This window comes from Delphinus delphis, chromosome 17 (genome assembly GCF_949987515.2).
Source record: "Delphinus delphis chromosome 17, mDelDel1.2, whole genome shotgun sequence".
In the NCBI taxonomy this organism is placed as follows: Eukaryota; Metazoa; Chordata; class Mammalia; order Artiodactyla; family Delphinidae; genus Delphinus; species Delphinus delphis.
In genome coordinates, this window is record NC_082699.1 from 79,569,973 (window position 1) to 79,593,912 (window position 23,940).

Here is a 23,940-nt window from a genome sequence, read left to right on the forward strand (position 1 = left end):
CGGCGGGGTGAGCCGAGCACGGTGCCGGGCCGGGAGTGTGGGCAGAGGGAACGTTTTCCTCTCTCCCACTCCTTGGATATGCGTTTTGCTACCCGCCCGCCTGCTCCAGCAGATTCCCGTCTGTTAAGAAAGGGGAAAGATAACCGTACTCTCTTTGATTGCAGACTGACGGGTGACTAGAAGGTGACTCCAGAGCCTGAATTTCTGAGCATGGAAATCTGCAGAAGCCAGTGTCCGAAGCCCTCACAGTGATGGAGGTCGCTGCCCCTGCGCCTGGCGGGGGCCCTGAACCCAGATTAGGGGGGCTGTTGGGAAACCTGGACGGGCAGAGCCTGCGGAGCTGCCCCTCCCAGGAGGGAGGTTTCAAGCAGGTGACAGTTACCCACTGGAAGATCCAAACAGGAGAGGCAGCGCAGGTGGGCAGTAAGTCAGGAGGAAGCCCCGTCCTGAGCTCAAACCTCCTCCTGCTTCAGAGAGAGCTGATCGAAGGGGAGGCCCACCAGCGCGAGGCTTGCGGAAGCTTCCCATTTAATTCGGACCTGGTCAGACATCAGGTTTCTCAGGCTGGGGAGAAGTCTCACAGACGTGACGAGTGTGGGAGGGGCTTCGGCCAGAGCTCCCACCTCGTGGAGCATCCGCGCGCTCACGGCGGAGACAGACTCTACGTGTGTAACGCGTGTGGGAAAGACTTCGTTCTCTACGCGGATCTTGTGGAGCATCAGAAAGCGCACGCGGGAGAAAGGCCCTTCAAGTGCGCTCAGTGTGGGAAGGCGTTCTGTCACAGCTCAGACCTGATCCGCCACCAGCGCGTGCACACCCGGGAGCGACCTTTCGAGTGCAAGGAATGCGGGAAAGGCTTCAGTCAGAGCTCGCTGCTCATCCGGCACCAGAGGATCCACACTGGGGAGAGGCCCTACGAGTGCAACGAGTGCGGCAAGGCCTTCATCCGGAGCTCCAGCCTCATCCGGCATTACCAGGTCCACACGGAGGTGAGGCAGTACGAGTGTGAGGAGTGCAGGAAGGCCTTCCGCCACCGCTCGGACCTCATCGAGCACCAGAGGATCCACACCGGGGAGAGGCCCTACGAGTGCAACGAGTGCGGCAAGGCCTTCATCCGGAGCTCGAAGCTCATCCAGCACCAGAGGATCCACACTGGAGAGAGGCCTTACGTGTGCAACGAGTGCGGGAAGCGTTTCAGCCAGACGTCGAACTTCACTCAGCATCAGAGGATCCACACTGGAGAGAAGCTCTACGAATGTAACGAGTGCGGGAAAGCGTTCTTTCTGAGTTCGTACCTTATTCGACACCAGAAGATCCACACTGGAGAGAGGGTGTATGAGTGTAAGGAATGTGGGAAAGCTTTTCTCCAGAAAGCCCATCTCACTGAGCATCAGAAGATCCACACTGGGGACAGGCCCTTTGCGTGTAAGGACTGTGGGAAAGCCTTCATTCAGAGCTCCAAGCTCCTCCTACACCAGGTGATTCACACTGGAGAGAAGCCCTATGTATGTAGTTACTGTGGGAAAGGCTTTATTCAGAGGTCAAACTTCCTTCAGCACCAGAAAATTCATGCTGAAGACAAACTCTATGAATGTAGTCAGTATAGGACAGAGTTCACCTCAACTCCAAACTTTAAAGGCAGCCAAGAGGTTCACCAAGAGGGACTCCCCTTGAGTCAGACCCCCATACATTTGGGTGAGAAGTATGTAGGTCAGGGGGAGCACACAGACTTGTAACTATTCTCCAACTCACTGAGTGATAGTCGAAGCGAGTGGTGTGAGCCCTAAGTCATGCGGCTTTGGACGTGTCACCATTTCCCAGAGTCACCGGCAGGGCTGCCTCTGGAGTGGGCTGCCACCTCCCACTTGGCTGCCCAGCCGGCCCGCTGTCTTCCTCCTCCGTTGGGAGCACGTGCCCGCGGGAGAGCCACGTGACTGGACAGCTGACTTGGAGCTGGACCAGCCTGGGGGGAGGAGCTCGGCCTCGGGAGAAGGTTCTTCTGTTTCATTGCACAATTACAATTCACCCCAGAGTTAAATCCCTTCTAAAGTAGAATTATGTACCTAATCGTATCACTTTAAAAGAGTATTCCTTAGCATTTTTTTCTTTTTTTCTTTTTTTTTTTTTTGCGGTATGCGGGCCTCTCACTGTTGTGACCTCTCCCTGTTGCGGAGCACAGGCTCCGGACACGCAGGCTCGGTGGCCATGGCTCACGGGCCCAGCCGCACGGTGGCATATGGGATCCTCCCGGACCGGGGCACGAGGCCGCGTCCCCTGCATCGGCAGGCGGACTCTCAACCACTGCGCCACCAGGGAAGCCCCTCCTTAGCATATTTTGATCTGTCAGAAAGGCAAGTTGGAGAAACATCCTTTCTTATCTAAAACCACAAATTGGTTCCCTGTCGTCCTTAGGATAAGTTCCAATCTCCCCATCCTGCATCCGAAGGCCTTTTGCTTCCTGGGGCCTCTTCTCCCGCCGGTTAACTCCCTGCTGCACCGTTGGCACTGCGGCAGCACTAACTGCTGGACGTCCCCACTTACCCAGGCCGCTCCTGCCTCCTTGCCTCTGTCCTGGTTGGAATGCCCCCTCTCCTCACCCGGCTGACTCGGCTCAGCCCGCTACCCCTCTGCTTCCGTTCCTCGGTGGTCCTTCACCTCTGTTGCTGCGCTTACTCTGATACGTCAAAATCGTGTTTCAGATCCTCTCTCTTTCCTTGTTACAGTGTTAACTCGTGGAGCACAGTGAGTGTATCTGATAGATTTATGTGTCCCTGGCGTCTAGAGCAAGGCAGTGCAAAGCACACCCCCGTCCTTGTGTACTTGGCTTGTCCTCTCTATACTGCTCTTTAAAATATGTTTTAGGATGCTCTTTTTGCTGTTGCTGTTTTGTGTAATCTGCTGGTCTGTCGGAAATACCTCCTCTCGGCCCTGCTGGCGTCTTCGGCTCATACTGCGTTCAGCACTTGCAGGCAGGAGCCAGAGTGAGATGGTGCCCCTTGTGTTTTTGCCTTCACGGCTTGTCCATGACTGTCCACTTGCTCTGGGGGAGGCTTGTCCTCAGTCAGTCATCCGTGTATCTTTCTGATTCATTCAAAGGGCACACAGTCCCGGTGCACTACATGACTTTTCCCGTCTCAGCCATTCCATGATTGAGCCAACGTCTTCCCCTTTCCCTGCTCTCTGACTCACTTTGTCATTGATTTGAAAATGTAATTATCTAAAAGGACCAGTGCTAAATACTGGGAAACCGAGAAGAATGAGACACTATCTGTCCTGAAGTCGTCCAGTGTCTGATGGGGGAGGCAGGAAGGTCACGGTATGCTGAGTTAAGTGTTGAAAGAGAAGTGTGTTCCCAGTTGTGCAGGAGCATAGGTAAGGAGGTGACTAATTTGGCATGGGGCAACTGGGACGGCTTCACAGAGGAGGTGACAGCAAACTGGTCCACAGAGATAAGTAGACATTTTGTCAGCTAGAGCAGAGGATGATCTGGGAGGGAATCTGGGGAAACGGCAGGACTGGTGGATCCCTCTCTGGGTACGGCTGTTCGAAAGCAGGCCAGTTTTATTACACAGCAGAACTGTTAGTTGTTCCCTCTGAATTGCTTTTATCTGAACATTAACAAAACCAGTTTTGAAATGCTGTGATAATGGATTGCCCATGAGGGTATATCTTGAGTTCTTAAACTCCAGCAACCCTAGAAGCCTTGAGGGGGTAAATAATTCAAAAAGAGCATACAGTGCTCCATCTTTTGGAAAACTCACCATGACTGGAGAGGTTTCAAATGGTATAGAAGCAGATATTACCAGCCCATTTTAACCAACTTTGTTTGGTTGAGGTCCAGTTGCCATACAGTAAAACACCTATTTTAAGTGTACAGAATTCTGACAAATCCATACGCCTGTGTAACCATCATCATGATCAAGGATAACATTTCTGTCACCCCAAAATGTTCCCTTTTGTCCTTTCCCAGTTAATCCCACCTCAGGCCCAAGTAACCACTTCCTGTTAGTGTGGATTCGTTATGCCTGGTCCAGGACTTCATGTAAATGGATTCATATGGCATGTAATCCTGTGTAATCCAAACGTCTTTCACTTCGGCATGTTTTAAAGACTCAGCTGGGTAGTTCTGTGTTTCCATAGCTCTTTCTCTTTGTGAGTAGTGTTCCATTGTATGCGTAAGCATCATTTATTATTCATTCATCTGTTGATGGAAATTTGGGTTTCCAGCTTTGGCTGTTATGAATAAAACTGCTATGAGCATTTCCGTAAAAGTATGTATTTGGACGTGCCTCTTTATTTCACTTGGGTAAATGCCTAGGAATTTAATTGCTGGATTAAAAGATACGTGAATCTTCACTTCATGAGAAATTGCCGAAAAGTTCTTCATCGTGATTGTAGACTTTTACACTCCTGCCCTGCCAGGGTTCCACTGGTCCACATCCTTACCGACATGTGGTGTTGTCACGGTTCCAAACCCTCATCCGCTCCAGTGGCACAGAGCGATGCCTCTTTATGCTTCTAATTTATATTCGCCTGCTGAATGATGATGCTGAGCGTCTGTATCATTTTTTGTGATGTGTCTGTTCACATCTTTTGCCCATTTTAAAATTGGGTGGTTTGTCTTATTTGCTTATGAGAGTCTTTTTTATATTCTAGGTCAAAGTCTCTTCCCAAACATGTATTTATTTATTTAGCTATGGCCGCACCACACAGCTTGTGGGATCTTAGTTCCCCGACCAGGGATTGAACCCGGGCCCTCAGCAGTGAAAGCGCTGAGTCCTAACCACTGGACCGCCAGGGAATTCCCCCAAACATATATTTATTATGAATACTTCCTTTTTTTTTTTTTTTTTTTTTTTGCGGTACGCGGGCCTCTCACCGTCGTGGCCTCTCCCGTTGCGGAGCACAGGCTCCGGACGCGCAGCAGCGGCCATGGCTCACAAGCCCAGCCACTCCGCGGCATGTGGGATCTTCCCAGACCGGGGCACGACCCGTGTCCCCTGCATCGGCAGGCAGACTCTCAACCACTGTGCCACCAGAGAAGCCCATAAATACTTCCTTTTAGTCTTGGGCTTACCTATTTTTTTTTTTTTTGACTTAAGAGACTTAAAATGATTTGGAGTGATTTATAGCATATAAAGTGGTATTTAGTCTTTAGTGGAGAAAGTTGCTAGTCACCTGTAAGAAAAAGAAGCATTGTGGGCATTCCTAAGACAAATGAAATAAAATCTCATCAATTTGGGCTATAACCAGGCTTCTCACCAATAACTGTATTAATTTTTCCAGTATTCAGACATACCCTAAAATATAAAAGAGGATGTCTGCTTCTAAATCACATCCAGTGTGAACTTGCATAAATGCAAAGCATAAATAGAGTTCTTATAACTCCACAGGCACCTGAAAGTTTGAACCACCCTTTGTGCTCACTTCATATTACATGAAGAATAATGGAAATACAGGGAACACTTCAAATATAAATATTTTACAAATCCTTACTATGTGGTCGTCTTATTCTTGTAATACTCCACTCTGGTGGCCTTTGTTTTTGCTTGTAAAATTAAGTTTAAGTAGCACATTAACCTTTCCCCTCAAATATGCCTTTTGATGTTCATTAGTACACCAAAAAGAAAGAAATTAACAACCAAATAACAGATTAAGATGCTGCAAGGGAAGAGATAAATGAGTTACAATTCCTTAGGTGTAAAAATATGTTGTTTCAAATTCAGAATAATTTAATAACTTTGTTATTTCATATGTGTCTGGAAATGGGACAGATACATGTCCTGATCCTGTCACATGAGGTAGCGTTCCAGCCAGCATTCGGTACAACGTTCCAAGATAGGGTTAAAGTGACATTCCTGTTTCCCTTGAGACCATTTCCGTCGTCAAAGAAAAAATATTTTTTTTCATATCTTTCAAAAACGTGACGTCTTTACGTTTTTCAGCGTGATGCGCGAGACTTGCTCTGGTCTTTGAAGGCGGCGGCGATGAAGCAGCCGAAGGCCGGCAGCGAGTTCCTGGCTTACCTTTTAATTTTCTTAATGATGTCTTTTGAAGATCAGATTAAAATTTTTTTGATTAAGTCTAATTTACCAAAAATTTTTATATTTTACGCTTTTTGATTTCCGTCTTGGTTTTTTTTTTATTTTTATTTATTTTTTATTTTTTTTCCGTCTTGGTTTTTTAAAAGCCTTTTCCAGTTGTCATTGCCAGTGTGTAGAAATACATTTGATTTTTGTTAATTGACCTTGTATCCAGCAACCTAGATGAATTCACTTATTGGTTCCAGTAGCTTTTTTCTAGATTCTTCAGCATTTTCTATGTAGATAATCAAAGAATTTTACTTCTGCCTTTCTAGTTTGTATAGACTTTGCTCCTTTTTCTTGCTTTATTGCTGGGCATCTTATACAATTTTCTTTAGAAGTGAGAGGACGTCTTGTCTTCTTTTGATATCATGGTAGCATTGCTCTCAAAGAGTTGTGAATTAGTCTCCCCACATCTATTTTCTGAAGTTGTTTGTGTAACGACATTATTTCTTCCTTAGACCTTTGATACATTTCACCAGTGAAACCCTGGGGAGTTCTTTGTGGGAAAATTACAACTTCAATTTCTGTAATAGATAAAGCACTACTCAGATTTTTCTATTTCTTCTTGTGCCAATTTGGTAACTTGTATCTTTCAAGGAATTACTTATTTCATCTAATATAACTGAGGCGTTGGCATAGGTTGTTGAAACATTTCATTGCTTTTGTGCACTGTACTTTACATTCTATCTTAATGAGTTATATTTAAAATATCTCCGCTTTTCTTCCTGGTATTGGTGGTTTGTGTCTTCCTTCTGCTTTTCTGATCAGTCTAGCTACAGATTTACCAAGGTTATTAGTCCTTTCAAAGGAGCAGCTTTCGTTTTCCTTGATTTTCTCTATAGTTTGTTTTCTATTTCACTGAAATAGAACCATTTTATTTCTTTCCTTCTACTTTGAGCTAGATTCCCTTCCCTTTTCTAGTTTATTAAAGTGGAAGTTTGGTTCTTAGTTTTAGACCTTACTTCTTTTCTGATGTAAACATTTAAAGCCAGTAATTTTCCTCTAAACATTGCTTTAGCTGCATTCCACAGACTGACGTATTGTGTTTTCATTATTATTCCTGCGGCCCGGGAGTGGCCCCGTCGCCCTCCACCACCGAGACGAACTCCTAGAGGGGCGGAAGCCCAGCTTCCGGCGGCTGGAGAAGCACTTCCGCTGGGAAGTTTCCTTCTCGCTCGCGCGCCGCGGCTCTTCCAGATCCCGTCCTCGCGGAGGTCTGGTTAGGCTTACCTATAGGGGCCCACCTGTCGGTCAGCGTGCGCGCGCCCGCCCGCCTCAGGTCCCTCCCGGCGCGTCCTCCGCCTCGGGCCCGTTTCCTCTTCCAGCTGCGCCCTCCCCGGGCGGCCCCGTCCGTGGTCGTGGGCGCCCTCCACGTTTGCGAGTCCAGCCTGGACCGCTCCGGTGGGAGCCAGACACTGTGCCCAGCTGCCGGCTTAGTATGAAAAACACCCCGCTCGGGGCTCCTCCGCAGGTGGGAGCCGCATCCTCTAGCCCCAGACCATCACGCAAAGTGACTGGCGTTCTAGCTCCGTGGTGACCTTGAGTCTTTCCCGCCTGTCTCCGTTCCCACCCTCCACGTCTACCTCCCGGCCCCTTTCATCTCTCCCCTCGACCTCCTAAGTGGTCGGTGGTCGTCTCCCTGTCTCCCCGACCCGGTCTTGTCCTGCCGCCTTCTGATTGGCTCACCGCAGTGTGTGTGTGTGGGGGTCTTTCTGAAGTGCACGGATCACAGAGGTGTGGTATTAGACGGTCCCTGCCCTTTCATGTATAGCCATGGCCCAGGATGCCTTGGGTACTCCAGCCCTTGCCCACTTCTCTGGCCGTATTGAAACGTTATACAAGCCCCTGTGTCCTTCTCTTTTGAAGTAAAAGGCTGGCTCAAGAGTTAATGATTGGGAAATGTGAAGATGTAGAAACAAAGAATAGCTGTTGGGCTGGGGCGCTGGTGACAATTTAGACTATAAATCTGCCACATAGCAGAATCACCGAACTCCCAGTTCCCTGAAAGATAGCGATAAAGGCCTGACACGCGTTCCTAAGTTGTATTTCCAGGAAGCCAACCCACCAGATGAAAACTGCTGATTGCAAGAACAGACCGTAGACTGCTTGAAACCAGAAGGTTGATGATGCTTGAAACTTCACCTTGATGCCAACCAATCCAAGAATTATGCACGAGCTGATCACACACCCTGCAGCCCCTCTCTCACACTGCTCTTAAGACCCCTTCCCTGAGAACCATCAGAGAGTTCAGGTCTTTTGAGCATGAGCTGCCCATTCTCATTGCTTGGTGCCTGCAGTAAGTGCTGTACTTTCCTTCCCCACAGCCCAGTGTCAGTAGATTGGCTTTACTGTGCACAGGCGAACAGACCCAAGTCTGGTTCGGTAGCAGTATCTCATAGAGTTCTCCCCCTTACTGTCTGCTTTCCAGCCGGCCAACTCCAGCCCATTTATATAGTCCATAGTGGATGCCCAGTGCAGGGAGCTCTTCTTATTTATCGCTGTGATCATTATTAGTGGGTGGAGGAGCTCAGGCTCTCATGCTAAGCACTGCCCATGACACCTGTGCCCAGTGCACCTGTTCATGTGTTTATAGGCCATGTATATCTTTTTTTTTTTTTTTCTTTTTGCGGTACGCGGGCCTCTCCCGTTGCGGAGCACAGGCTCCGGACGCGCAGGCTCAGCGGCCATGGCTCACGGGCCCAGCCGCTCCGCGGCATGTGGAATCTTCCCGGACCAGGGCACGAACCCGTCTCTCCTGCATCGGCAGGCGGACTCTCAACCACTGCACCACCAGGCAAGCCCGGCCATGTATATCTTTTGGTGGAAGAGTCCAAATATTCTTTCCTATTTTGAGTTTCATTTTTCTTTTTCTTACTGGTTTGTGAGAGTTCTAGTTCTGGATACGAGTCTTTTGTCAGATATATATATATTGGAAATATTTTCTCCCAGTCCGTGGCTTGCCTTTTTATTTCTTAACTGTCTTTTGATAAGCAGAGACTTTTAATTTTGAAAAAGTCCAATTTATGAATTAAAAAATTTTAAGGTGAGTGCTTTTGGGGTCCCACCAATGAAATCTCTGCTACCCCAAGGTTATGAAAATATTCTTCAATTTTTTTCTTCTAGAAACTTTATAGTTTCAGCGTTCACATTTAGGCCCAAGATCGACCTTGAATTAGTTTGGGGTATGGTGTTAGGGAGGGTGTGTTAAGGTTAATTTTCCCCCTTATTGTTCTGGCACCATTAATTGAAAAAAAATAACAACTTTTACCCTTTGAATTACTGATGCCCTTGTCGTAAAACACCTAACTGTGTGTGTGGGCCTGTCTCTGCAGTCTCTGCTGCTCCATTGATCTATATCTATGCTTTTGCCAGTACCACACTGCCTTAATTACTGTAGTTAGTCTTAGAATCAAGGAGTGTGAGTCTTCCAACTTTGTTCTTCAAGGTGGGTGATTTGAGGTCATTTGCTTTTCCATATAACTTTTATTATCACCCTGTCTGTTTCTACAAACAAAACCCCAAAACAACTGCTGTGATTTTGCTTGGAGTGGTGTTGAATTTCTAGATCAGTTTAGGGAGAATTGACAACTTAATACCCATAAACAGGGGATATCGCTCAATTTATTTCCAACTTAATCTGCTCAGCATTGTTTTGTAATTCTGAGAGTAGAAGACTTGTACATCCTTTGTTAAATATATTCCTAGGTCGGATGTGTGGTTTTTTCCCACACCACCAAGCAGCTAACTGAATTATGACCGTCTCTACCTGGAGGTAATATCAGATCCCACAAGTTAAGGGCTCAGTCCAACAGGACTGCCCCTCTCCCCACACTTCAGACACCAGTCTCAAGTCCAGGCTGCCACCAGTGATTCTGACTGACTGGCTATAGATCTGCAGGTTCCCACAGCCTCTGCCTTGGGTTTGACCTGTTTGCTAGAGCAGTTCACAGAACTCAGAGAAACATTTTACTTACTGGATCACTGGTTCATGATAAAAGAATAAGGCTCAGGAACAGCAGGGGGAAGTTGCTTAGGAAAAGTATGGGGAAAGGGCCCGGAGCTTCCAAGGCCTCTCTAAACACTGCTCTCTTCTCACATCTCCACGTGTTCACCAACCTGGAAGCTCTCTGAATCTTTCCAGCCCTGGAGTCCCTCACTCCCGGGAATGGAGAGCAAACCAACCTTGTGTTTTGGGCATAAACTTGGTCATGACACAGAGCTCTTTCAGTAAATTGCTGTACTGGGCTTCCTAATGTTTTGTTAAGCATTTCTGTGTCTGCTTATGAGAGACACTGGCCTGTAAGCTTCTTGTCTTATGATGTCTTTCTCAGGTTTTTGTGTCGAGGCTTTGCTGGCTTCATGACACAGGCTGGAAAAGGTTTGCTCTTTGTCATTCTACAGACTTCTGAGGTTGGTATAGGCTTCTTTAAGGATTTGGTAGGGTTGACCAGTGAATCAGCTGGGTCTGGTGTTTTCTCTGTGACAGGGGTTTTTTCTGTTTTTTGTAAGTTTCATAACTTTGTGTTTATAAGGGAATTTGTCCATTTCATCTCAGTTGCAGAACTTGTTGGCATAGAGTTGGTCATAGCGGAAGTAACGGTACTTTTCACATCTGTAGGATCTATAGTGTGACCTTGTTCTTTCATCCCTGATGTGGGGAACTAGGCATCTTCATCCAGCTGGCCCCTTTCTCTGGGCGTCTTGGGAACTGTCCTCTTCTGCATCTCGGGGCTCCGCACTTCACCCAGGAAAGACACAGGCACTCACTGTGGCCGGAGACTTTGGGATCCTGAGGAGGGTGGTTCTGAACAAACCTGGGGGCAGAAGTAGGGTCTGAGCAGACCACGTCGGCACGGTTTAGGGGAGCTTGCTCTTATTCCCAGGACTTGGTGAAGAATAATGAAGCTCTGGTGGAAGAATTTGATTTGGGGGAAAGTGCCCGAGAACGTTCATGTGTGCACTGCTGCGGGCATGGGCCAGCCTGCTCCTGTCTCCTGGGGAAGCACACAGGGTGGGGTTTAGCCCCCAACTGTCCAATCATTTGTCTGCGGCTGAGCTGCTGGTTTTCAGCCATAAATGATGGTCTCGCCACCATTTGGTGACAGCCTGTGGCTTGCTCTCTGGAATGTCAGGGTCCATGTGTATGGGGGTGGGGGACCCAGGGCACTTACAGTGATACTGGCCCCCACCTGACCCCCAAATTCCCCTTCCATTATGGAGCGTGCATGGGCTTGTGTCACTGGTTTTCCTGAATCTCCCTTGGTGCACTGAGAAGGTTCAGGGCTCTTGGGGTCAGGTGGGGGCTTCAGGGCTGCAGCTCTCACTCACTTTCTTTGTCTCACAGATCAGCCCTCAGCACCTGCCTTTCCCCGGAGGGGCCCACACGTCTCCCCAAAGGCCTCTGCTGTTCCCACGGATGTGTCCCCGGTGAGCACCACCTCCCTGGGCCCTGCAGGCTGACCAGGACCCCAGCCCCCAGCCCACCCGTGGGAGTGGTCCACCATGGGGGCTCCAGAGGTCTGTGCCTGCCTGCCTGCCTGCCAGCTCTGTCTTACGGAGTGGGGGGAGATGTGATTCAGTTACATTGAGACCATAGTGGGTGTTACAGAAAACATGAAAATGCACTTGCCTCTCTAGGTGCTTAGTCTGCTGAAGCTGCCGTAACTCCGCACACACGCATTTGTTGGTTGATTTCTCACAGTCTGGAGGCTGCAAGTCCCAGATCAGGGTGCTGGCATGGTTGGTTCTGGTGAGGGCCCGCTTCCTGGCTTGTAGAAGGAGAGAGAGAGGAAGAGGGTGCAAGAGTGCTCTGGTGTCTCTTCTTACGAGGACCCTAGTCCTATCGGATCAGGGCCCCACCCTATGACCTTTTTTAACCTTAAATACTTCCCTAGAGGCCCCACCTTCAAATGCAGCCGTACTGGGAGTTAGGGCTTCCGCAGATGAATCTGAGGGACACAGACATTCAGTCCATGACAGGAGCCTTCCCTTGAGCCTCAGCTTCAGGCCTCTTGAGGTTTCTTCTCCTTTGAGAGCCCCTGGCCCCCCGCCTTTTCTTCCAGACACGTGCGTTTCAGCTTCTCTCCATTTACTGTCCTGCAGCCTCAGGAGCGGCCATGTCTGACGTCCTGCTCCTGGCGGGAGCTGTTTGTGTTGCAGGTGGCCATGCACTCCTCAAGGGAAGAGTGGTGGCGGTGTGCGGACCCTGGCCAGAGGGTGCTGGGCCGGGGTGTGATGCCGGCAGTTTCAGGAGCTCGGCTGAATTCAGCCTGCAGAGCCCATCCAGTCCCTCGATGGCGCCAGGGCCTCGAGTTCAGGCTAAGGGGGTGTGGGAGCTGGAGCTCTTGTCCTGTGTCTGTGGAGGGGCCGTCCTGCACCAAGTCTGGCCAAGGGCATTCTTCATGCTGCCCTGGAGGCAGCCCACTCTTCCTTCCTGAGACCCGTCCACTGTTAGACCTGGCCCCGCCGGCAAGGAGGGTGGGGAGAGCCTGTCACGGTTTGGCCCTGGCTCCCTCCTCCCTGTCCGTCCTCTCTGCTTTGGGGTGGCTTCCTGGACGTTGCCCCCAGGGCTGGCCTGCACCCTCGCTTGGTCTTCTATACAGAAAACCACACCTCTTCTCTCCTTGGAGGATTTCGAGGCCCCATACCTGGCCGCATCTCTCGCCTGGAACACTGGGGTGAGCCGCGGGTTGTGGGACGGGAGAGACCCGCGTTTCAGGAAGTGCGGAGGGGTCCCCAGGGTCTCCCTCTGCTCCCAGGGGAGATCAGCGCCCAGCACCCACCGATGACGTTCTCCCCTCCCACTGGGACCGTGGGCAGGAGATGCTGTCTGACCGGACCCTGGAAACCCGGGCTGGCGCCCCGCCCCTGCACGGAGCGCTGCTCTGCTGCGTGCCGAGCCGGCGGGCGCCGTGGGTGTGCACAGCGGGGGGCCTGAGAGGGTGTGGGTGCTCCAACCTCGCGGCCGCCCCAGCAGGTGCACGCCCGGCATGAGGTCTCGGGCCTGACAGCCCTGCTCTGAGGGGCTTCGTGTGTGGCCGCGGGCAGGTGACTTATTCCTTGTGCTCGTCCCAGGGATGGTGAGGGCGCCTCCTGCCCTTACGGGCGGTGGTGACTGTGGTGGTCTTTTGTTTTTCATTTCAGATTCCCTCAGAAGTGAGATCGAGCAGACGTGTGGGAATGAGACCAGCCGGGCAGACACTGGGCTGTGAGGAGCCCCAAGACAGAGAGGGTCTCGGGTGCCAGGTTGGAGGGAAGCCGAGGGTGAGTGGTTCAGAAGGATGTGGGTCCCCGTCCCCGGCACCCTCCCCCAACCCAGGAGCGGGGGCTGGTTAGGGGAACTGAGAGCACAGTCTCTATCCTGACTGGTGTCTTTGTTCCTGTGTAAACACAAGTATGTAAGGTGCTACCTGGCTCTTTAGGTGACCGCCCAGCGTTACAGCCCTCCCTCCTACGGGTGACACCAGCGTTGACCTAACTGGCCTCATCCGGGTGAGCGTTTGAGTTCATTTTCAGCTTTCCACCATTTATAGTTTCAGCTCGTCTGTGTGCTCCTTTCTCACTGCTGGGCCACTTTCTTGGAGTGAATCCCTAATTAGATGGGAGTGAGCTGATAAGACACATTGTGTGGATTTTCTCCTGTCTCGCTGCCAGCCTGTGTAAGTGCCTGTTTCCTCCACCGGGCAAGGGAGGCCCTTTACCAGTGGAGACACTGTAATCGCTTCTGGCAGCCCTCGAGCCAGGGGTGGGGTGGGCAGTGGCTTTGCCTTTGAGCATTTCCAGTGTGGCCGGACCTTCAGGTGGGTCCCGGACCTTCTGCGACACCAGAGGAACTACAGAAAAGAGCAGCCCTTCGGCTGCGAGGTGTGCGGACAGGCCTTCAGCCTGAGAGGCCGCCTGGGCCCGCATCGCCAGGCCTGCTTGGAGCGTGAGCCTCACCGCGTGGCGACGGCGGGAAGGCCTCCCTGTGCGGCAAGGCTCTGCGGGCCCCAGGGCCTCAGCACCCGCCGGAGCCGCTGCGGGAAGGGCGTCCACCATCTGGGCTTCCTGACGAGGCATCAGGGGACCCACAGGCGCGGGGAAGTGGAGGTGTGCGTGGGGGTCCTCTGGCCATGTTCACATCAGGGAGACTTGCGGGGAGAGGCGACTCTTTGTTCCAGACTCCAGGCGTCTTTGCTTGCCCAGCCCCGAAGTAAAAACCTGCAGAGTGGGCTTCTCTAGGGCACCGGCTCGCACTTGGAGACTTGGTCACTGGGCAGGACACCTGTCCCCCTTGCTCGTGGGAACGCTATTTCAGGTTATCCAAAGGCTTGGTGAAGGATTTTAATTTTTGTCTGAATTCCAGAGAGAAAAACATGGGGGGCCATGAGGAGCTAGCAGAGCCCCAGAGGCATTGCACTGAGGGACCACCTCTCCCCGATTTGAGCAAACCAGTTGTAAAAAGGCTTTTTTGAGACAATCATGGAAATTTGAACATGGATTGGGTATTAGGTGGTATTAAGGAGTTTGCTGTGATAATGACAGTGTGGTTCTGTTTTTAAAAGTCCTTAAGAAGGATGCATTCTGACAAATTTATGGGTGAAATGGCATAATGTATGGGATTTGCTTTAAAATTCTAATTAAAAGAAGAAAGACAAAACAGTATTGGCAAAATGAGTTGTTGAAGCTAAGTGATGAGTATGTTTGGAACTTTCCTACATTTTTTTTCTCATTTTACAGGATATTTATATTCTAAGTTCATTAATACATACTGAAAATCGCCATTAAGTTATCAAGTTACGAAGCTGTGTCAGTCTGCTCGGGCTGCCATAGCAACACACCACAGACCAGGAGGCTGACACGGTGGAAGTTTATTTCTCACAGTTCTGGAGGCTGGAAGTCGGAGATCAGGTGGCCGGTTCTGACAAGGACCCACCTCCCGGCTTGCAGACGGCACCTCCGCACTGTGTGCTCACGTGGGGAAGGGAGAGAGCGCGCTGGTGTCTCTTCCTTTTATAAGGGCTCTAATCCCATGACGGGGCCCCACCCGACAACCTCATCTCACCTCATCACCTCCCAGAGGCCCCACCTCCAAACGGGACCACACTGGGGTTAGGGTTTCAACACGGGATTTGGGACGGGGGATACAATTCAGTTTATAGCAGAAGCTTCTCTGGGTCAGTCCTGCCCACAGCCCAGCTGGGGAAGGGCCTTGCTGCTTCAGGGTGGCCCCATCATGGCCAGGGAGGCCTTAAGGGCGCGGGGCCCATGGCCCTCTGGAATAAATAGAAATGTGCCCTTTGGAACATCCGAGTGGCTTTTCTTATTTATAAAATCCAAACTTTTGTGCCAGTGCTTATATTTTCCTTCCAGCTCAGAGCTGTGAGCAGGGAAGTGCCTGGTTTGCTCCCACCCCACGTGTGGAGTGGTGGAGGCCTTCAGGTGGCCTTGGAGTGCAAGCTGGGATGGCCTGTCTTGGGTCTTTGGGCTTGTCCTGCAGCCCAGCTGGCCGTGCGTCCAGGTCGCCTGTTTCTGGCTTTTCCTCCTTTGTGATGCTTCACCTCGTGCCGCCATCGTGTGGAATTAACTGTGCCATTAGCTACGCTCCATCTGATGACGATTATCGAGTGATACCAGTGGCTGCCGAACAGGGGGCGCATCCGGCTCCCCTTGCTGGCTGGCTTGTCCCAGCCTGCAGTTTCCTCTGTGCCCGGCTGGGCAGGCCCTGGTGGCGAACGCATTGAGGGAGTGGCAGCGGGCAGACGGCAGGGACGCAGCTGCCTCCTTGTGTCCTTGTGCACGGCTCCCTGCGAACCCTCTGCTGGACGCGGCACCCTGGGGGGAGAAGCGTGGTGGTGAAGGCGCAGTAAGGTAGGTCTGCACCTCAGCTCCCTGTCCGCACGTCCCCAGGGGCAGGTGTCCTTAGGAAGCACCAGCCTTCTCAGCAGTGGGCTGTCCCATGGCTGGTGGAAAGGGACGGGTGTGCCCCTGGTGCCCGAGGCGTCCACCCCTCCGCACACCTTCTCCCCGGATGCACCCACCACGTGCGATCTGTCCCTGAGCAGCTGCCGCGGGACCTGGCCCGCAGAGCAGAGCATCCCACACCTCCCATTTGGGGCCCAGAAAACCCAAGCCGGTGGGTCGTTGCTGCTTCGTCCCTGTCCTTCGTGACCCGCTGGACGCCCCTCCCCAGGAGTTCCTGTGGACGTTCACCCCAGGGAGAGGGGTGAGGTCCTGGCTCCCTTGGCCGATAAATCGGGCAACTTTTGTCTAGAAAAGGGAGCCAGTCGTATTGTTTTAGTGAGATTTATTCCAGGTTAGGGGTCAAATGAGCCTCACAGTAAATGAAGTATCTCCCTCTGGGAAACGGCAAAGAGCGAAAGACCCCCTCCCCCGGCCCGAGGGATGGTCTGCGGATGGCGGAGTGTGTCCTCAAGCGCCCGTCCTGTGCTGTGAAAATAAGCACGTGGTTTTGGTTTCTTGTCCTCAAAATAATGGACTCGTTCTCTCCACGTCCTTCTACGGGTGCTTTTGTCCATCTCTTGTGGCCCTTCCGCGTCCCCATTCTTCTAACAGCGTCGTGACACGTGTCCCCCGGGAGGCCACCTCCTGAGCTGATGTCTGCATGCATGGCTGTATCGGTCTCCTGGGACGGCCGTGACGAAGTGCCACAATCTGGGTGGCTGAGGACAACAGAACTTACTGTCTCAGCTCTACAGGCCAGAGTGTGAGGTCAAGGCACCAGCCGGGCCGTGCTGCCTCTGAAGCCTCCCTCTCTCCAGCTTCTCATGGCGCCGGCCATCCTTGGCACCCCTTGGCTTGTGGCCACAGGGCTCCAGCCTCGGCTCTGCTGACACAGGTGTGGTCCTCTGTGTCTCTGTCTTTTTTTTTTTTTTTAATAATTAAAAAAAAATTACTTTGGGCTGCTTTGGGTCTCCGTTGCTGCGTGCGGGCTTTCTCTAGTTGTGGAGAGCGGGGGCTACTCTTTGTTGCGGTGTGTGGGCTTCTCATTGCAGTGGCTTGTCTTGTTGTGGAGCATGGGCTCTAGGCCCGTGGGCTTCAGTAGTTGTGGCTCGCAGGCTCTAGAGCGCAGGCTCAGTAGTTGCAGCGCACAGGGTTAGTTGCTCCACGGCATGTGAGATCTTCCCAGACCAAGGCTGGAACCCGTGTCCCCTGCATTGGCAGGCGGATTCTTAACCACTGCGCCACCAGGGAAGCCCAACCACTAATCTTTTAACTGTCGCCATGGTTCTGACTTGCCCAGAATGTCACAGAGTCGGAATCATGCAACGTGCAGCCTTTTTAGGTTGGCTTCTTTCATTTAGTGATTTGCATTTAAGGTTCCTCCGTGTCTTTCCACGGCTGATAGCTCATTTCTTTTTAGTGCTGATTAATATTTCATTTTCTGGATGGACCACCATGTATTTATCTACTCACCTACTGGAGGACATCTGGGTTGCTCCCAAGTTTTGTCAGTTATGAACAAAGCTGCTATAAACGTACATGTGCAGGTTTTTGTGTGGACATAAGTTCTCAGTTCCCTTGGGTTGGAGTGTCATTGCTGGATCATATTATACAAGTATGTTAATTTTGTGAGAAACCACCAAATTGTCTCTTTGAGTGGCTGCAGCAGTCTGCATCCCCTCCAGCAAGGCATGGGGAGTTCCTGTTGCTCCACTTCCTCGGGGCCTATGGGGTGGCTCTCCTCCATCCCCACAGGCACCGTCAGCTGGCAGCCTGCCGGGCAGACCAGGGCTGAGTTTGAGCAGCTTGTTAAGAGGGAGATGCTGGAAAGCTGTGCAAGGAAGAAGGAACTACCAGAATCAGCCCAACAGGGTTCTGAATGTGAACTTTTTATCAAAGCATAACGTACATACAGATGTGTCCCAAATGCTAAGGATGCAAGTGGATGAATTTTCACAAAGAGTAACAATGTCTAATTTGTGGCTTAACAAAAGTCCAGGCAAAACTAAAATGTTGTTATAAGCCTTCCCTGGTGGCGCAGTGGTTAAGAATCCACCTGCCAATGCAGGGGACACGGGTTCGAGCCCTGGTCTGGGAAGATCCCATATGCCGCGGAGCAACTAAGCCCGTGCACCACAACTACTGAGCGTGCGCTCTAGAGCCCGCAAGCCACAACTACTGAGCCCACGTGCCACAACTACTGAAGCCCAAGCGCCTACAGCCTGTGCTCTGCAAAGAGAAGCCACCGCAATGAAAAGCCCACACACCGCAATGGAGGGAAAAAAAAAAAAGAACCTATTGATAACAAGATTTCATTTTTTTGAATAGATTTATTTATTTATTTTTTGGCTGCGTTAGGTCTTCGCTGATGCGCACGGGCTTTCTCTAGTTGGGGCGAGCAGGGCTACTCTTCATTGCAGTGCGTGGGCTTCTCGTTACGGTGGCTTCTCTTGTTGCGGAGCACGGGCTCTAGGCGCGCGGGCTTCAGTAGTTGTGGCATACGGGCTCAGTAGTTGTGGCGCACGGGCTTAGTTGCTCCGTGGCATGTGGGATCTTCCCAGACCAGGGCTCCAACCGGTGTCCCCTCCATTGGCAGACGGATTCTTAACCACTGCGCCACCAGGGAAGTCCCTCAAGTGAACTCTTCTCAGAGAATTTGTGTTTGATGCTGCCAGCCCCCCACCAGCACTTCCAACCCAGAACCAGAACATTTAACTAAATTTCCACGGCAAGGTTGGCGGGGGCTGGGGGGGCTCTGTTTGAAAGCTGCGGTCTGAACTCCTCCCTCCACAGGGTCCAGGTCCATGGGCCACGGTGGCGCATCCGCCCTGGTCTCCCCCACGCTCCACCTCCCCAATGCAGCCGTTGATGAATGCAAACCACAGGTGAGGGAGAGCGTACTAACTGGCCTCCGTGCACTTGGACTGACAGCTAAATCAAAATTTAAAATTACCCTCCCCCCCGGAACTCCCTGGAGGTCCAGTGGTTAGGACTTTCACTGCCAGGGCCCGGGTTCAATCCCTGGTCAGGGATCTAGGATCCCACAAGCCGCAGGGCGCGGCAAAAACAAACAAAAAAACAATAGGTTAAACATAAAAACGCCTGTGGCTCCCCGTGGCGCCAGAACAAAGCCCACGCCCCCCCCCCATGGCTCTCTTGAGCAGCTCAAACCACGCTGGCCCTCCCGGCCGCCACACGCAGTGGACCAGCTCCTCCCTGGCCCGCCAGACTCCCTTCCTGCTCTCATACTACCTGTCCATGCCCGTGATGTCCATCTCTGCCACCAGACTTCAGCCCTCATGGGCAGGACGATGGCGTGGCCAGCTCCCTCTGCCCCTGCCAGAGGTCAGCTGTGGGGTTGAGGGATGCTCAATCCTGGCAGACACACAGGGCACAGGACGATCAAGCTACCTTGCAGCTTGGAAACTGGGAGCCATAATGAGTGGTCCCTGCGCCGGCCAGAAATGCGGGACAGCGAAGCAGGCGGTGCCAGAGCCGAGAGGGGTGGGGAGGGGGGTCACACCTTTATTGATAATCCACTCACCAAATCCGCGTCCTGCGCACCCCCGTCTCCCCCGCACCGTCTGGCCTCATTGGCCTTCCTCCGGGTAAGTTCAGGATCTCCCCAAGGCGCCTTCGCCTGCAGCGTCACATTCACGGTCTCCTTCGACTGGGGGACGGGAAGAGCCCGACCCGGGGACGGACTTCCCAAAGAGGGTGGTGTTCTGTGAGGCGGCACGCAATGAGGACCGCGAAGGGGCCCAGGAATCCAGGCGTGGCGGGGTCAGGGACGGGACTCGGGAGCCTGGGCGCGACAAGGTCAAGGACGGGACCCTGGAGCTCGCATGCGATGGGTCCTGGCATGGGACCCGTGATTCCGCCTTCGAAGGGGCCAGCGACAGGACCCTGGAGCCAACACGCGACGGGACCAATGACGGGACCCAGGGAACCGCGAGCTTCGACAGCAACGATGGGGCCCAAGAGGCCGCGCGCCACGAGACCTGAGACGGCTTCCGGGAGGCCGAGACTGATGGGGCCCAGGAGGTCGCGCGCGACTGGATCGTGGTGGAGGCGAAGTGCTCAGGGTGCGAGTTGGCCAGCGGCGGTTGCCAAAGCGGCGGGCCCTCGGGGCCCCGGCGCAGCCAGCTGTGCACGTGGGCCAGGTTCCGCATGTCCTCGTGCTCGCGCCGCAGCTGTTCACGCTGCTCCAGCAACTGGCGCCGCGTGTCGTGCAGCACCTGGGCCCGGCGTTGCAGCCGCAGCAGCTCCTGCCGCAGGCGCCCGTTGTCCTCTCTGATGGCCTGTGTGTGCGCGATGAGCGCGCGCGCCGCCTCCCGCTCCGCGCGCCACGCCAGGGACTGCACGCGCTGGCGCGCCTCGCGCTCGAAGGCTGCTTTTTCCTCCTGGAAACACCGCTTCATGCGATGGAGCAGCTGCATGTGCTCCACGCGCATATGCAGCAGCTCGCGCTCCAGCGCCCGGATCCGGGCCAGCTGCTCCAGCTGCAGCTCCTGCGGCGGGGCCGCGGGTCAGCTCCGGTCCGCGGCGTGCACCCACCTCGCCCTGCCCGCGCCCGGCCCTCCCGCGGGGGCGCGTACTGGCCTTGTAGGGCTGCAGCTCCTGCACCTGTCGCGCCATCTGCGCCGCGCGCGTCTCCATCTCCAGCAGCTGCGCGCACACCCCCTCCTCACGCCGGCGGTAGAGCGACGCCAGCTCTGCGCGCTGCCGGTGGATCTCCGTCAGGTCCACGCGGTTCTGCTCCTCCAGCCGGACGATAGCGTTGGCGCAGCGCTGCGCGCGCGTGCTCACGTAGCTGGCGTAGAGCCGGTTCTCCTCGCGCAGGCGCTGCGCCTCGCAGTCCAGGAAGGCGTTCTCCTGCAGCTCCTGGTCGACGCGCTCCTCGCAGGCGTCCAGCTGCTCCGAGAGCAGTTTGTATTCTCGCTGCAAGTACTGAGCGCTCTCCGATTGCGGCGGCTCGGTGCCCTCTCCTGCCGCGCCAGACCGGCCCCAGGCGCTCGGCCCGCGCTTCCTCTTGGGCACCATGGGTCGAGGCCTCCAGCCCGCTCCTCCAGCTCAGCCCTTCCCCTCGACCAGCCCGAAGATTCTGGCGGGGTTCGACGCGTCTCAGGGTCACGAGGTTGGGAGAGGCAGAATCAGGAGTTTGGGGTCAATCAAGGGTCAGGACATCGTCGCCAACCTTTACTAGGGGGCTCCTTCAGGACCTTGGCCGCCCGTCGGGGTTTGTCCACCTTTAGCTCTGTTGGCGGTCAGCCGAATGGTCTCCCTGGAAACAGAACTTAGCCGCCCTCCCCAACTCCCGGCCCGTTGCTTGCGCAACAGACTGCGAGGGGTCGGGGCCTGCTCTCAAGGCCGGGCCGGTCCTCCGCAGTCTCGGACCCTGTTCCTTCCCAGAGCACACCGCACCGTGGGCCGCCCCTGCCCGTCCCGGGCTCCTGCGCCGCACACATCTGTCGCGGGAGTGTCTAGGTCGACCTGGGTCTTTTAATTTCTGTTTCGAAGCAAGGCAACCGATGGGCAGAGGTTTTTAAATTTTAAGTCGTCCGGGCCTCCCGATTCCCCGGCGAGGTGTCCTCGCGTTAAAGCTCATAAACGCCTCCTCCCAGAAGAGGTGTGGCGAGCGTTTCGTTCTCCTCTGTCTCCGGATTCCTCGAGACCGGGTTCTTCCAGGCGGGGCAATTCCCGATTACGCAATCCGGATGCAATCGAAGGTGGAGTCCTGAGGGAAGCCACGCCACGCCACGCCCCCAGCCCCGGTCCCGCCCGGAAGACCTCCAAACCACGCCCAACCCGGGCTCGGCTCCTTCCCGGCCCCTCGCACCCCGCCCGGTCCGCCCCCCGCCACCAGCCGCAAGCGTCCACCTCTGCGCTCCCAGCCCAGCCCGGCCGCAGAGGCTGCGCTTTGCCTCTGCCCCGCGGCGATTAGAGGCAGAAGGGGACCTTGTCCCCTCCGTTTCCTCGGGCTCGATCCCCGCCGACAGCCACGGGGCGCGTGGGTGTTTCCGGGAGCAGCCCCTGTCCCGGGGAAGAGGGGAGCGCCCGGCCTGCAAGCGGGCTGAGATGCCCGCCACTCCGGACGTCCGGTGGCTTTCTCTCACTGTGTTGGGAAAGCGGTGCCTGGTGTCCACCAGGTCCCACCACCGCCCACGGGAGACGGAACTCACCTCCAAGGGCCCAGATTCAAAGCCAAGTGTCACTCTTGATACTTCTCCGCACCCTTGGGGTCCTTCCCCCCTCCCTTCGTGAATGGCGTGGGGGTCTCTGTCCCTGCCGGGGCCAAGGCTGCAGTACCCTCGGACTCCGGCCGGGAGGCGTCTGGAGGGTCACTCATCTCTTGGCAGGGACACCGAGCTGGAAGGACACCGGGAGGGAGAGGGCCAGCAGTGTGCTCAGCTTCTGGCAAGGCTGCCCCCTCCCGTCCCCCTTCTCCTCCCACCCCGGCCCCTTCCCCCCAGCGGGCTCTGCTAGGGGCCTGCAAGGACCTTGAAGGCTGCGGCAGAACGTCCCACCGGCTTGTTCCTGGGATGCTGCCCTCACCACTCAGCCCCTGCCCCCAAGCCTGGACAGGCCGCCGGAGGGCACACCTTCCTGCCCTCACTTACTGTTCCTTCTGCCTCGGAGCCCTCCCTACTGAGCTCCGGAGACTTGGGGTTTGCGCCCCTTCTCAGGAGTCCCAGTGGGGTTGGGCTGTGTGTCTGACCCAGGGGGTGAGCACTTCCAGCGGCCTCTGCTCCCATTTCACAGATGGAGAAACAGGCAGAGTGAGTGAGCTGCCCACGCACTCCTGAAAGCACTGGGTCTGTGACTTGGACCTTGGTGGGCTCTTCCCACTGTGTGCACTGCCTCTCTGGCTGAGTCCTCTCCTGTCCCTGCCCTGTGCCCTGGGGCAAAGGGAGGAGCCAGCTGCTTTTAATTGAATCCCACTCCACAGCAGCCTGAGGCCACATGGCCAGTGCCTATGACCCTTCCACCTGCCAAGGCCAAGTGGACCTGTGGAGGTGGGGGTGGCTTCAGGTGATGCCAGAGACCCTGTCCTTGGAGCTCAGCCCCGGTGGGAGTCTGACACCACAGAGGCGGCCAGATGCTGAGCAGAGGTCAGACAAAGGGACCCTGGGGGCCTGGCAGTAGGGCTGCCTCAGTCCCACCCCGGTACCTTGTCCGTTGATCAGAAGCGCAGCGCTGATGGCGATCACCATGGCAAAGGGGAGGATGGGCAGGAATGTGAGTGAGGTCCAGGAGAGCCTGTCTATCCAGTGCGTCCTCTGGCTGAGGTCAAGCCCTGGAGAGCCCAGACCCAGCTGTTCTCTGTGCCCTGGGCAGGACCCAAGTCTGTCCCCTCCCCTATATCCCAGCTTGTGTGCTGCCTGCAGACCTGCCCCACCCCCTCCCCTCACCCCAACCTAAGCTGGCCCTGGGCCAGGCACCCTTCCTCCAGTGGCGGCCCCTCCACAGCCAAGTACCTTGGAATCGGTGCCAGACCCACACGAGGCTCACGGTCAGCCCCAGGTGGAAGGACCAGATCCAGGCCACGATGTGCGTCAGCTCCCACAGCCATGGCGCCCCTGGAGGAAGTACCCTGTCCAGACGCGCGGTGCAGTGAGGGACACGGCAGCCCCGCCACCCGAGTCCCATGAGCCAAGGCGGGCGGGAGCCAGCGGGAGCCCCGGGGTGCGTGTATGTGCAGAGCACGTGCGGGCCGGCTGGGGCTCTGCGGTGACGCTGCTGCGGTGAGCCGGGCCCTGGCCTCCTCAGGGTCAGCGGGGTCGCAGCTTCGGGGAGAGGCTTCGCTGGAGCCCAGGGCCTGTGGGCTTGGCTCCCCGGTCCTCCAGACCGGGGCGGCTGGGCCTCGGGGTGTGGTCCGGGTTGGTGTGCATGCCCCCCCTCCCAGGGGTGC

General features: G+C 54.5%; 2 protein-coding genes across 8 annotated transcripts in view; one reads left to right on the forward strand and one right to left on the reverse strand.

Moving 5' to 3' along the window:
• ZNF623 (zinc finger protein 623) overlaps nucleotides 1-23,940 on the forward strand; it is a 35,624-nt gene that overhangs the window by 7,347 nt on the left and 4,337 nt on the right. The window contains exons 1-3 of one of the 7 annotated variants that reach the window (XR_009516697.1): nucleotides 7,900-12,763; nucleotides 13,230-13,744; nucleotides 14,949-15,075. Coding sequence is in view for 1 of the 7 variants with exons in the window: in XM_059995387.1 (XP_059851370.1) it covers nucleotides 252-1,736 (1,485 nt within the window). In the remaining 6 variants the exon portion in view is untranslated. Of the gene's footprint in view, nucleotides 1-164; nucleotides 4,266-7,899; nucleotides 12,764-13,229; nucleotides 13,745-14,804; nucleotides 14,924-14,948; nucleotides 15,076-23,940 lie in introns of those variants that run through there. The other 6 variants (XR_009516696.1, XR_009516695.1, XR_009516698.1 and 3 more) reach the window with 6 other exon arrangements.
• Nucleotides 19,134-21,805, reverse strand: CCDC166 (coiled-coil domain containing 166). Its single transcript, XM_059995442.1, has 2 exons — nucleotides 20,631-21,805; nucleotides 19,134-20,539 (listed from the first exon to the last, which is right to left on the reverse strand). The coding sequence occupies exons 1-2, from the start codon at nucleotides 21,069-21,071 to the stop codon at nucleotides 19,643-19,645; spliced, it is 1,338 nt and encodes a 445-aa protein (XP_059851425.1). The 5' UTR covers nucleotides 21,072-21,805; the 3' UTR covers nucleotides 19,134-19,642.